The 12,661-nt window shown below is 57.3% G+C and overlaps 1 protein-coding gene across 1 annotated transcript in view; it reads left to right on the top strand.

The window, feature by feature from the left end:
• The first annotated feature begins 1,209 nt into the window (after positions 1 to 1,209).
• Positions 1,210 to 12,661, top strand: part of LOC142825128 (maestro heat-like repeat-containing protein family member 7) — a 38,483-nt gene continuing 27,031 nt past the window's right edge. Inside the window, exons 1-6 of the mRNA XM_075916852.1 lie at positions 1,210 to 1,390; positions 1,705 to 1,827; positions 2,362 to 2,429; positions 2,546 to 2,651; positions 2,925 to 3,020; positions 3,183 to 3,287. Coding sequence (XP_075772967.1) covers positions 1,226 to 1,390; positions 1,705 to 1,827; positions 2,362 to 2,429; positions 2,546 to 2,651; positions 2,925 to 3,020; positions 3,183 to 3,287 — 663 coding nt within the window. The 5' untranslated portion in view covers positions 1,210 to 1,225. The remainder of the gene's footprint in view (positions 1,391 to 1,704; positions 1,828 to 2,361; positions 2,430 to 2,545; positions 2,652 to 2,924; positions 3,021 to 3,182; positions 3,288 to 12,661) is intronic.

Below are 12,661 nucleotides of genomic sequence, written 5' to 3'. Positions count from 1 at the left end.
AGACTAGCTGAAGGACGGGGGGTGGTTTGCAGGAGCCGTGGGGTGGGGGATGCAGCCCCCATTGTGGGGACTGGGGAGGTGGGGCTGGAACAAGTCTATGCCGATGTCTTTGGGGAGAACGCTCCACCCCCCACACCTTAGATTCTCCCCTGATTGGCCAAGAAGGGGCTGTTGATGGGCAGGAGACTCGTGGAATGAGGAGTAACGGTAGTTTGAACTAGGAAGCCTAGTTTGAACTACCTAGTTCGTGCCCCGTGTAGCCGCGCTGCACGGGGTTCGAACGAGCGAGGTTTTAAAAATGGCGGCTCCCCGCTTATGCAAATGAAGCCCGGGAAATTCAAATCCCGGGCTTCATTTGCAAGTGCGGTATGCCTACATTACCCTCCTAGTTCGAACTAGCGGGGTAGTGTAGACATACCCTCAGGTCCTTGCAGTGCCTGTGCAAGACCGAACCGATAAGCAAGGGGCCATTTGGGGGCTGGGGGCAGGCGCTCTGGGGAGCTGGAACCCCTGGATTTCGTTCATCAGGCTGCGCCCCAAGCTCCCCTTTGCTCCCCTCATTTGCAGCATGGCCAAACGTTTTCGGCTGTGGTTCAAGAAAGCCCTGAAGATGGCCCCAGGGCCGGTGGGGAGCAGCTTCTCCGTCCCCGCGGGCGGGGAAGCTGGATCCCACCAGCTCGGGGCGACTCGCCCACCGGCCAGGCCCCCCCGGACCTGGCTCCAGAGGCGGCTGGGCAGGCGGGACCCAGCCCAGCGGGGGAGCCGGGTAGGGTGGCTCCGGGGCCTCCTCTGTGGAGAGAAACACCTGCCCCGGGAGCCCAGCCCCCATTACCACCAGGGGGCATCGCCCTGCCCGGCCCCCGGGGACCTGCCAGTCTCCGGGAGCCCCCAGCCCGTCGCTCCCCGCACCAGCCCCTGCAGCTGTGGGTCCAGGTCCGTCAGCAGCAGCGCCTGGGCCTCCAGCTGCAGCTGGGCCACCTCCCGCAGCCGCTCAGACCCAGGTGAGGGGCCGTGAACACGCTGGGCCCAGGGGCTCACCCAGTACCCGGGGGGGGGGGGCAGCCCCAGTGTCTGCCCCGCAGCCAGGGCAATGGATGGGGGGGGGCTGCTTGGCTCTCTTGTTCCTGGTGGGGGCTCTGCTGAGGGCGTTGGCAGATGTGAGGGTGGAAGGGGGATGGGTCCCTGCGAGGGGCGTGTGGGGCCCAACCTGCCCTGGGTCCCTGACATGGGGGCGCGTGACCCCTGCTGGGCGCTGGAGTCACCCTGGTCCCTTCCCTCCCGCACAGAGCCCCCCTGCGCCTCGGCGGAGCTCTGCCAGGAGCGGATGGACTCCCGGGTGGAGGAAGGGGCCATCTACGACATCGAAGAGCAGCTCCACACCCGGGACACGGTAGGAACCTTCTCCACACGGGGGGGACCCGAGATTGTCCGGCCCCTTCCCAGCATGTCCCCCCACCCTCCGGGAGGGGCTTGTCCCTGGGGATCCCCCTGGGGCCCCTTCTCCTGCATGACCTGGGCCCCCCAAGCTGGGGGCTCTTGTCATGCACCAGCTGGGCCCCCACATGCCTGGGGCAGCAGTAGGGGGGGAGTGTGGGTGCTTGGACAACCAGCAGCTCCCACCTCCACTCCTGGGAGGCCTGAGCCCTGCAGCTGTCCGTGGGGGGCAGGCAGGCCCCAGGCTCACAGACTCTCTCTGGGGTGCAGAGCCCAGCCGCCCTGCAGCGGTTCCTCTTGGCCATCCCCCTCGCCTGCCTCGCCGCCCTCCAAAGGGGCGAGGACACCCTGGCGCCGCGCTGCTGCAAGGACACCATGATGGCCAGGATCGTTGTAAGCGAGTCGCGGCAGCCGGGAGGAGGGGAGGGGATACGTGGGGTGGACAGGGGTCTGCCTGGGCCATGGCGGCGGGTGGGGGTGCTGGAAACGGGATGGGTGGAGCCAGGAGGGCTGGAGGTGGACATGGGGAGGGTGGGTGGGGATGCTGGAGGAGGGAGGGACACAGAAATGGGGCAGGTGTGGGGTGCCGGACAGGAAGGGGGATTCGGGACAGGGAGGGGTCTCCCCGGGCCATGGGGGGCTGGAAGGCAGCCGAGCGGGCTGCTGGGGATGCGCCTGGGGAGCAGGGATGAGGAGGTTCAGAGGCTGGTCACCAGGGCAGGGAGGGGCAGGAGACGGCCTGGGGACAAGGATTGAGCTGGTCCCGGTTTGGGAGGGGGGTGCTGGGAGGGGCCCTGTGGCGGGCAGGGGGGCTACAGGGCAGCGGGAGGCAGTGGGGTTGGATCCTGCTGGGTGGGGGCGCTGGCCGTGTGAGCGTCTCTTGGGGGTCCAGCGTCACCCGCCCCTTTGTCCCCTTGGGTCTCCCAGGAGATCATGGAGGACTCGCCCCCCCCGCTGGTCTTGGCCGACTGCCTCAACGCCGCCTGCAGCCTCAGGTACCGACCCCCCCCCGCCCGCCGACTCCCCCCAGAGCAGATCCCCTGGCCAGGGAGTGGGAAAGTCTCTGTCTCCTGCTGCTCAATTAACAGCCTCTGCCCCTCTCTCCTGCCAGCACCTTGCAGCCTCCCCTGCGGGCTCAGCTCCTGAGCCCCCTGCTGATGGCGGCCGTGGGACAGACAGTGTCTGGGGACTGGCAGCAGGAGCCCATCCACACGCAGGTACGTCCCTCCGGGCCCTTCTCCCGGGCTGGGCTGGAGCTCCAGAGAGGAGTGGGGGGGGGGGGCAGAGGGAGGGAAGAAGCTGCAGGTTTGGATCCTTCCCTCCAGGGTTCCCGTTGCTCTCCCGGGGGGCCCGTCCCTTCCACGCCCAGCCTGGGCTCCTCCCTGCTCTGCGAGGCGGCTCAGACCCTGCTCAAGGCTGGACCCCGGAGCCAGCGGGTGGCCTGGATTCCCCAACCCCCCTCTGACCCAGGGCTCCCCCTTGTCTTGCAGCAGTTCATCCGGGCCCTTCCCTACGACCTCCAGGCCCTACTGGCGAGCCTCCTCGCCGAGTCCCCAGACACCGCCCGGCTGCAGCTCATAATGGAGGTGAGCCCCGTGGGGGGGACGGGGCCATTGTCCCTGCTTCCTCGGGGGGCCGAGAGAGGAGCTGTGTCAGTGGCTGGGGGGGGCACAGTCCGAGAGGAGCCCCAGGCTCTGCCCAGAACCGGCACCTCCCTACGGGTCCTGACCTGCCTCTTTCCCCCCCAGCACCTGAGCCCGTGGCTGGAGTCCCGCCTGCCCCAGGAGCGAGCCAGGGCCCTTGGCAGCACCACGGCCCTGCTGGGAGTCGCCACCACCCTCCCGGGGTTTGACGTAAGTGACCTCGGAGCCGGGGGGTCTGGGGCTGCAGGGCGCGGGGCTGGGAGCGTCCCCGGGAGGCAGAGGCAGGGCCAGGAATGGGCCGGGAATGGGCCGCGTTCCCCTTTCCCCGGGGAGGGGCGACCCTGGGCCCTTCAGGGGGGCTCTTGAGGGACTGGGCCCCAGACTGGGGAGTGGCCGTCAGTGGATCCCCTTGTTCCACCCCCGGAGTGACCCTTCAGTCGGGGCCATTGCTCAGGGTTGTCTCCTCGCAAGGCCGGCCCCGCCCCGCCCCGGGAGGTGTCTCTGTCCGTCCCCCGAGCTCAGAACCTCCTGCCCCTGCGAGCGTCCCTGGGGGTGGGGGAGGCTCTGAACACAGAAACTGTCCTAGGAGGCGGGAGGGGGCCGAGGTGTCAGGAGCTCTGGGGGGGGGGGGGGTCAGGAGCTCACCCTGCGGGCCTGACGGGGGGTGACCAGAGAGCAGGGGGGAGGAGGGTGGAAATGCTGGTGGGGGCAGTTCCCCTGAGTCCCCAGGGATGAATGTGACGGATTCTGCTTCCCTTGCAGCAGGAAGACACCCAGTGAGAGCAGCAAGAGCTGAGGAGCCAGCAGCTGCGTCCCCCTCCCCCCAACCCTCCCAATTGTATTGAATTGTATTTACATTCTCATTAAACAATGTTTCAAAAAACATTTGGATCAGGCTTGGTCAATAATTTGTAATGGGGGGGCCATTTTGGCAACTGATCAAGGGCCACATTTCTACCGAGGGCTTTGGGGTCTGAGACGGGGTGGTTGGGTGCAGAAGGGAGCTTAGGGGTGGAGCCTGGGTGCAGGGGCGGGGTATGATCTGGGGCGGTGGATAGTGGTGCAGGGTCCAGGAGGGGGTATGGGCGCAGGAGAGGACTCTGGCCTGGGGGAGGGGCTCTAGAGGGGTGCAGGGTCAGGGAGGGAGCTGTGACCTGGGTGAAGGGGGAGCAGAAGGTTTGGGGGAGGGGGTGCGGGTGCCAGAGAGGAGTCTGGCCTGGGGGAGGGGTGTCGGGGGGGTGCAGGGTCAGGGAGGGAGCTGTGACCTGGGTGAAGGGGGAGCAGAGGGTTTGGGGGAGGGGGTGCGGGTGCCAGAGAGGAGTCTGGCCTGGGGGAGGGGTGTCGGGGGGTGCAGGGTCAGGGAGGGAGCTGTGATCTGAGGGAATGGGGGACGCAGGTTCAGGTGGTCGCCTGGGACAGGCAGTCGGGGAGGGGACGTGGGCGCCAGGGGCAGGCTCTGGCTACGGAGGTGCCTACCTAGGCAGCTGCGTATGGGGGAGCCCGACTGTCACCTGAGGGGATGGGGGAGCTCAATTTTCAACTGTGGGGAATGGAGGAAATACTGTGGAGTGGAGGGAGCGAGATGGGGGGGGCTGAATTGTTCCCGGAGGGGAGATCTCCCTGGCTTGGGGGGGGGGGGGCATTTCCAGCAAAGCCCTCACATAAGAGGGGGACAGACGGGGGGAGGGAGAGGACGGGGATGGGCAGGGCAGGTGGAAATGGGGAGGGGCAGGAGAAGGGAAGGGGGAGGAGATGGAGGAGAGCAGGGGATAGAAGTGGGGGCGGGGATGAGGAGCAGGACAGAGGCAGGGCAGCGGTGGTGATGGCTGAGCGATGAGAACAGCTCGCAGGGAGCTTAAAGCCAGCAGATGCTTTTCGGCAGAGTTGCCATTTGCCCTGGCGGCTTTGCCAGAATAGCTGTGCCAGCGGGGGGGGGGGGGGGGGGCTTTTGCCACACACCCAAGCCAAGCCAGCTGTGGCGGCAAAGCCTTGTGATGTAACCTAAGCCCTTGGCAAGGTCGGGATCAACCTGCTCTGACAATTTCTCGGACCGGCGGGATGAGAAACAAGGATCGTGCAGGGAGATGGGGATGACTAGGAAGCGAATCCAGGTGTGGGGGGAATATCCTGGGTTGGAGGGTCAGTCGATACCCCCGCCTGCCACTGTCTGCCGGGGCTCTGCCCGCAAGATGGAACCAACAGCTGAGTTTGCTTTTCTGCCCCGTCGTGGGCACAAAAGGCCCAGAGCAGCCTCCTGCTATCTTGGAGGAAAGGGGCCAAAGTTCAGGAAGCAGGTGCCAGGCTGGGCTGGAATCCGCGAGCGCCGCTTTTGCTTTGCCCTTCCTGGAAGCTGGGTGGCAGGTGAGTGGCGGTTTCATCTCTGCTCTTGGGGTGTTTCTTGTGGGTTCCGAGTGTGGATCTGAGAGGGGCTGCGCAGGGGCAGTGTCATGAACGAGCTGTAAGCGTTACAGCCCCTTCTGCGCAGGCTGGCTCCAGCCTCCCGTCTGTCTCCAAGCCCTGGGGGAGAGGCGGGAGGCCAGCAGCATGGCCTAGTGGAGGGGGCAGGGGGTTGGGTGTAAGAACTCCCGGGTTCTAATCTAATGCCACCTAGTGACTAAGGCACAGAGTTGTGTGTTAGACCCTTGCTCCGCAATTCTGCGCTCACTCTCGCGCTGGTGACCTTGGAGAGGCCTTTCAGGTCTCCCTTTCCCTGTCCATCAAAGGCAGGCAAGTGCGATGTAATGCCCTGGAGCAAGTGCTTTGGGACGTGTCGCACAAGTGTGCCTGGCTCACAAGCGTGTCAGCACAGGTGTGTAAAAGCGTGACGAAGGCTTTGAGATCGATGCCGAAGGCGTGTGAGGCTGTAGCTGGCCAAGTGACAGGGAAATGAAAGGTCAGAGTTTGGTCAGTTAGATTTTATGGCAATACACTGAGACGAAGCACTTTGGGCGTATATACGATAATGTCTTTCCAAGTGCGTTAGTTCAAGCCGTGTCCTAGGAGCCAAGAGGTGAGACAAACATGCTTGGTCCTGTCTCGGTGCAGGGGTGGACTAGATCAGTGCTTCTCGACCAGTGGTACGAGTCCCCTTAAAGGTACTCAAGAGATGTCTGGGGGACACGTCAACACAACTGAAATTTGGAGAAAACTGAATTTTAGTTTTCAGTTTGACAGCGCTTTATTCTTTTTGTACCTTTTACACCCAAAAATGCCATCGCCCGCCCGGCTACGATGCAGTTGTTTAAACAAATGTGTTGCAACGGTAGAAAAAAATTGTGTGTGTCTGAAAACTGTAGGTACTGGGGGTACTTACACATTTTTTTTTAAAGGGGGTACATTATAAAAAAAGTTTGCGAAACACTGGACCTATCATGGTCCCTTCCACTCAGACTTTTCTATGATTCTGTGACAGGGCTGGGCGATAATTTTCAGAAGGGGGCCACTTAATGGATTTTGGTATGGGGTCATAGGCCGGCTCCACCCACAGAAGGGGCGGAGCCTGAGGCAGAAGGGGCGGTGTTGTGGACTAGCCCACCCTCAGAGTTCTCCGTGGCTGAGGCTTTCAATTAAAAGCACAGAAAAGAGCTCACAGCTTTGCCACTACTGGCAGCTGTCCAGCGTGGCTACAGCTTTTTAAAGGGCTCGTGGCTCCTGCCCCTGCTGTAACCATGAGCCGTGAATCATTTAAAATTGGATCCTGCTGCCTGAGTCCCCACTTAGAATTCGGCGGCATGGGCAGCAGGATCTAAACAGTAAGCAACCAGATCACAGTGTTTGGTAGGTTGCATCTTACCCAGCCCTGTTCTCTGAGCGCAGCACATTTCATTAGGGTGTGCACCCAAAGAATGTTTTTAAATGTACTCTTTGACCCCCATTAGCCACGCCTCTGGAGGTAACACTTTCAGGGCAATATGGACACATGACCAGAAATAAAAGGTGTCATGTGACCTCCCCCCCCCCCCCCAAGGACTTTTCCCACCATCCACTTACCAATAGGGATTAGTTTGGCCCTCACCAAACCCCCCTCATGCAACGATCCTGCAATTGCATTAACCCAATGTGTGTGACATTAACTCGGGGGGTGGGGAGGCTGGGGGAAGTGTTCCCTCTAAGAGTTTCCTCCCATGAGCACAATACATTTTGTGTTGTGCACCAGTACTGAGTGTGGCTTGTTTGGATGTGCCATGGTGGCACCCAAGTTATTCATAAATATCTTATGAACCACTTACCTTTCCCCTCTGCTGCCCTGTCTCCTTCCCTTCCTCCATCAGCTCCCCTGGTGCCTACTGCCCCCCCAACCCCTCACCCACCTCTGCTGTCCTGACTCCTGCCCTTCTCACTGCCCTCGGCCTTCCCGAGACCTGCCCCCTCCAGCAGCCTTTCTCTCCCCCCCTGTGCCCACTCCTCCAGTAGCCCCACTCTGACCATGTGAGCTACCCCTCCTCATCCCCTCTTCTAACACCTCCCTCTACACACCTGTCCTGCCTCTCTCCTCTGGTGCTGGTCCCTCCCCTGCAGGTGTCTGCCCTTCTGCTTCACCCCCCGGACTCCCTGGCACCTGCACCTTCCCTTACCCTTGCACCCTCTTGGTGCCTCCCCCTTCCCTCACTGCCCCTACCCACTTTGCCCACTCCCTCACCACCCTCTGCCCCCGTTCCCCTCATGCCCCTGTGCCCTCACACGTGCCTTGCTCCATCTCCGCCTTCCTCATGCCCACCCCTTCTTTCAAGCCTTCTCCCAGCACCTCCCCTTCTCCCCTCTAGCCCCCAAAGCCCTTCCCCTCTCCTCTCCTAGCATCATCCTGTGTCCCCCCCCCTGTGTGGAATACATTTTGTTATGTGCACCAAGGCATGCACGGATGTGCACTGTTACGTCACGTGGAGTTTCACAGCATGGGAAGAAATCAGTGGAAATACAGAGACCTTGAGTAGTTGCAAGTGTCCATTTTATTGCATAGCACGGAGCTAGCTAGAAAAAACCCAAACCAGCTGGGCTGACCCCCAGTGACCTAACGCAGTTACTATAACAACAAGATCTATGTCTACACCCAGTACACCACATGCACCACCACTAGAAACACATGCTACCGGCTAGCAAACTGGGCAGCATTTGAATGTCTCCTGGCTGGCCGCCCAAGAGCTCAGCTTGCAGGGAACACTGGCTAACCGTCCCCTTCCACCTGGAGAAGGGAGAGACAGGAAAGCAGCAACAGAGCATCTGCCTGGGGGAAGCCCGAATCCCATGCAGGAGTGGAGCCCTGTTCCTTGTTCCAGGCCCTTGCTAGAGTCCCCTCCAGTAGCTGCAGCTATGGCCGGCAGTTTTAAAAGCGGACTTACGCTGGCCCTGCAACCCGAGCGACTCTGTCAGTGGGTGCTTATCACTCCATCACCTCGAGCTGTTTAAGCAGCTTGTTTAACCAAGGAGGGAGGGAAAGGGAAACCTTTGGCCATTTGAGGGTTGCGTGCCAATGGAGGGAAAGGGGATGGATAAAAAGGGGCTGAGCACACGGTACTGCCTCTTTTTAAACCCAGGCCCAAAGATGTCCTGGAATTCTGGGCCACTGGCCTGAAGGAGATGGTCAAACTGCCTGGCAGCTGGACTTTTGGAGTCTTGTTATTCCTGGGCTCCTGGTAGCGATGGCTCCCATTCCAGGGGATTCCTGCCAGGTAGTTTACCTCAGACAGCAGCTTTTATTCCCCCGTGTCACTTCTCCCAGTATCTGAGACTTTGGTCATGGGGATCAAGCATTTAACATGATTCCAAGAGGAACCGGATGGTTCATCTAGCGAGCCAGGCTCACCGATATTTGAGTAGTTAATAAAAATCCCTAGTTGCTGTGTGTAGGTCTAAAAAGGGAAGGTTAGTATCATTAGTCTTATTTTACAGACAGGGAATAACCTCTCCAACCTGTGGGAGAGGCAGGAATAGAACCCAGGTTTCCTGATACCACAGTCAGGGCTTTGTTACCAGGCTACATCCTGTACTAGAAAGGATGGGCCTGGTGTAAGGCCTGAGGCCTGAACCAAAGTAAGCAAGAGTTAGCTGAAGAGAAACAGGCAGGTCGTGTCAAAAGCAGACGGTTGCCTGAAAGTCTTGGGACTTAACCCTAACTGTCTTGCCTGGAAAGGTTGAAACCATAGACAAAAGGTCCTAGAAAGTCTCCAGGAATGCTAGAGAAGCAGGAAGCGAGTTGACAGGAGGCCAGGAAAGAAAATGGAAGCAGAATTTGGGGTTTTGAATTGGAAGCAGTGATGTGCCTGTTGTTGTGTGATCATGCCTGGAAGATGTGAATTAAGCCAGGAACCTGGGCAAGCAGAATCCAGCGACTTTCTTGGCTAGGGAAAGACTAAATCTTGGAACAAGAGAGATGTGAGTAGAACAGGGAATTTTTAGTCAGACGCTACTAGGTTATTTTCTTTATTTTTTTAGTTTGTTGGACTTCTTTTTGCTAAGCACATGTAACTATCCCCCTTTACCCTGGAACTCTTCAAACTGAATCCCAGGGAAGCGATTTTCTGTGTTTTAATCTTTCTTTTTTCAGTTTCTTTGTAACACCTAGCAACCAAGTAGATACGCTGGAGGGCAGTAGATATGCTGGAGGGCAGGGATAGGGTCCAGAGTGACCTAGACAGATTAGAGGATTGGGCCAAAAGAAATCTGATGAGGTTCAACAAGGACAAGTGCAGAGTCCTGCACTTGGGATGGAAGAATCCCGAGCATAGTTACAGGCTGGGGACCGACTGGGTAAGTAGCAGTTCAGCAGAAAAGGACCTGGGGGTTACAGTGGATGAGAAGCTGGATATGAGTCAACAGTGTGACCTTGTAGCCAAGAAACCTAATGGCATATTAGGGTGCATTAGGAGGAGCATTGCCAGCAGATCCAGAGAAGTGATTATTCCCCTTCATTCGGCTCTGGTGAGGCCACATCTGGCGTATTATGTCCAGTTCTGGGGCCCCCACTATAGAAAGGATGTGGACGCATTGGAGAGGGTCCAGCGGAGGGCGACCAAAATGATTAGGGGGCTGGAGCGCATGACCTATGAGGAGAGACTGAGGGATTTGGGTTTGTTTAGTCTGCAGAAGAGAAGAGCGAGGGGGGATTTGATAGCAGCCTTCAACTTCCTGAAGGGAGGTTCCAAAGAGGATGGAGAGAGGCTGTTCACAGTAGTGACGGATGGCAGAACAAGGAGAAATGGTCTCAAGTTACAATGGGGAAGGTCTAGGTTGGATATTAGGAAAAACTATTTCACTAGGAGGGTAGGGAAACACTGAGATGGGTTCCCTAGGGAGGTGGTGGAATCTGCATCCCTAGAGGTTTTTAAGTCTTGGCTTGACAAAGCCCTGGATGGGTTGATTTAGTTGGGATAGGTCCTGCCTTGGGCAGGGGCTGGACTTGATGACTCCTGAGGTCTCTTCCAGCTCTATGGTTCTATGATTCTAAGTAATGTTTCACCAAGTGTATTTGTTTTGTTAATAGACGTCACATTTTTAAAACCATGATCTGATTCCTGCATCCTAGAGGGCGGAAGGTTCTGTATGCACGTGCCTAAGACAGCAAGCCATACTTCTAGGAGAAATTACAGGTTTTCAAGCTCTCTCTGGAGGGAGTGTCAAGGACAAGGAAGGTACCCCACAGGAGGGAATTCTGAAATGCGCCTGTCTGGTTCTCAAAGGGGTTTGTGCATTTGGATGATGGCAGCAACACCAACACAAGCCTCCAGTGGCAGGGTATTTTAAAGTCTCTTGTGGGCCCCCACCTTCTGCACTTGGAGTGCCAGAGTGGGAAACAGCCTTGACATGACCCCTCTCCAATTTATCAACATCCATCTGGAATTCTGGTCACCAGAGCTGGGCACAGAACTCCAGCAGCAGAAGTTCAAGTGCCGAATAAAGAGGCTAAGTCGGTTCCCCACTCTGGCACTTGGAGTGCAGAAGGTGTGGGCCCAAAAGAGACCTTAAAATACCGTGTCTCTATGGGCTTCTGCTTCAAAACTCCCCAAGGTCACAGATTCCCTGAGCTTAGGAGGGTTGCTGCCTCTACCCAAGTGGAAAAAAACTTTTTCTTCTTGAACGCAGGAAGAAGTCACTTGGGAACGTATTCCAGAAGGGTACCCCAAACTCTTTTACACAAGAGCCAAAAGAAATCTGATGAGGTTCAACAAGGACAAGTGCGGAGTCCTGCACTTGGGACAGAAGAATCCCAAGTATTGTTACAGGCCTGGGACCAACCAGCTAAGTAGTAGTTCTGCAGAAAAGGACCTGGGGGTTACAGTGGATGAGAAGCTGGATATGAGTCAACAGTGTGCCCTTGTAGCCAAGAAGGCTAATGGCATATTAGGGGGCATTAGGAGGAGCACTGCCAGCAGATCCAGAGATGTCATTATTCCCCTTTATTTAGCACTTGGAAAGAAAAAAAGAAAAATGAAAACAAACTGTAATTTCTGATAGCTGTCCTCTTAGTCTTAGGCAGGTATACACAGACCTCCTATTACTTTCCAGGATACAAAATCAGATCATAGCCTTAAAATAGGTGATTATATTAAGAAAACAAAAAGGTATTCATTTGTAAAGCTGACTTGGCTGCTAGGAGTTATAGCGCAACTGAGAAAAGAACAGATTAAAACACAGACAATTGCATCCCTGGGATTCAGTTTAAAGTTATAGTGGGGAGAGGAGGGGATATGGATTTAGCACAGAGGAGTTTAACCAAACAACAAAACAAAAAAATAACCTGATCGCATCTAAATAAACATTCTCTATCTACTCAAGTATCCACACTTCCAAGGTCCAGTCCAATTCTAGGCCCAGGTATTCTTTTTTTTAGGCATGATGTCCCTGCCCAGTTCAATTCATCCCCCCCCCCCCCCCCATCCCCTTCCGCAGCTCCAGGATTAAACTCACAAAGAAAAACAGCAGACAGATTCCCTTTTAATGCAGATCTGAACTCCCTGCCAACACTTTCTAGCTAGCTAGGTTTAACCCTTTAGTCACTGAATACTGGGATGTTCAGAAAAGAACAGTGGGCCTCCCATCCATCACGGAAGCGAGACAGCCTCTTTACTCCTGCTCAAGCGTTTCCTGTTTATACATCCCAGAATTACAATAGCTTTTTAAGCCCCAACGCCACAATGGGAGCTCATGTTCTGCTGATTACCCACCATGACCTCTACATCTCTTTTCCCCGCCCTGCAAGTCTGGCCCACAGAACCATGGGAAGTGGCATAGGCTAGCCTGGGCCAGGGCAAAGGAACACGTGGGCCTTTCTCTTCTCCATCTCTCCCTCTGCATTGCACAGCAGGGCGCAGGAGTGCCAGGGGGCTCTGTGGACGCTGTTTGGCTTAATGCCAGCGAAAGCAGGGTCTACAGGAGTACTTACGGGCTCCTAGTGTTAAGAGCTGTGATGTGGTTGCCTCAGCAGCGTGGCTCAGTGCTTCTGTTCTTGGAGCTCTGGTGTTATCAGTGGTCAGTGCAGGTAACGCAGCCTGCTCCTGCTGCAGATCTCGCTGTTATGCACAAAGACCGACCACAGGCACCGTCTGGTGACAGAGGCACTTGGCCAGGTTTATAGCCGTGTAGTCACAGAT

This window comes from Pelodiscus sinensis, unplaced genomic scaffold (genome assembly GCF_049634645.1).
Source record: "Pelodiscus sinensis isolate JC-2024 unplaced genomic scaffold, ASM4963464v1 ctg36, whole genome shotgun sequence".
In the NCBI taxonomy this organism is placed as follows: domain Eukaryota; kingdom Metazoa; phylum Chordata; order Testudines; family Trionychidae; genus Pelodiscus; species Pelodiscus sinensis.
Note: the sequence above shows the minus strand (reverse complement) of the source record. Positions and strands in the feature narration are given on the sequence as shown.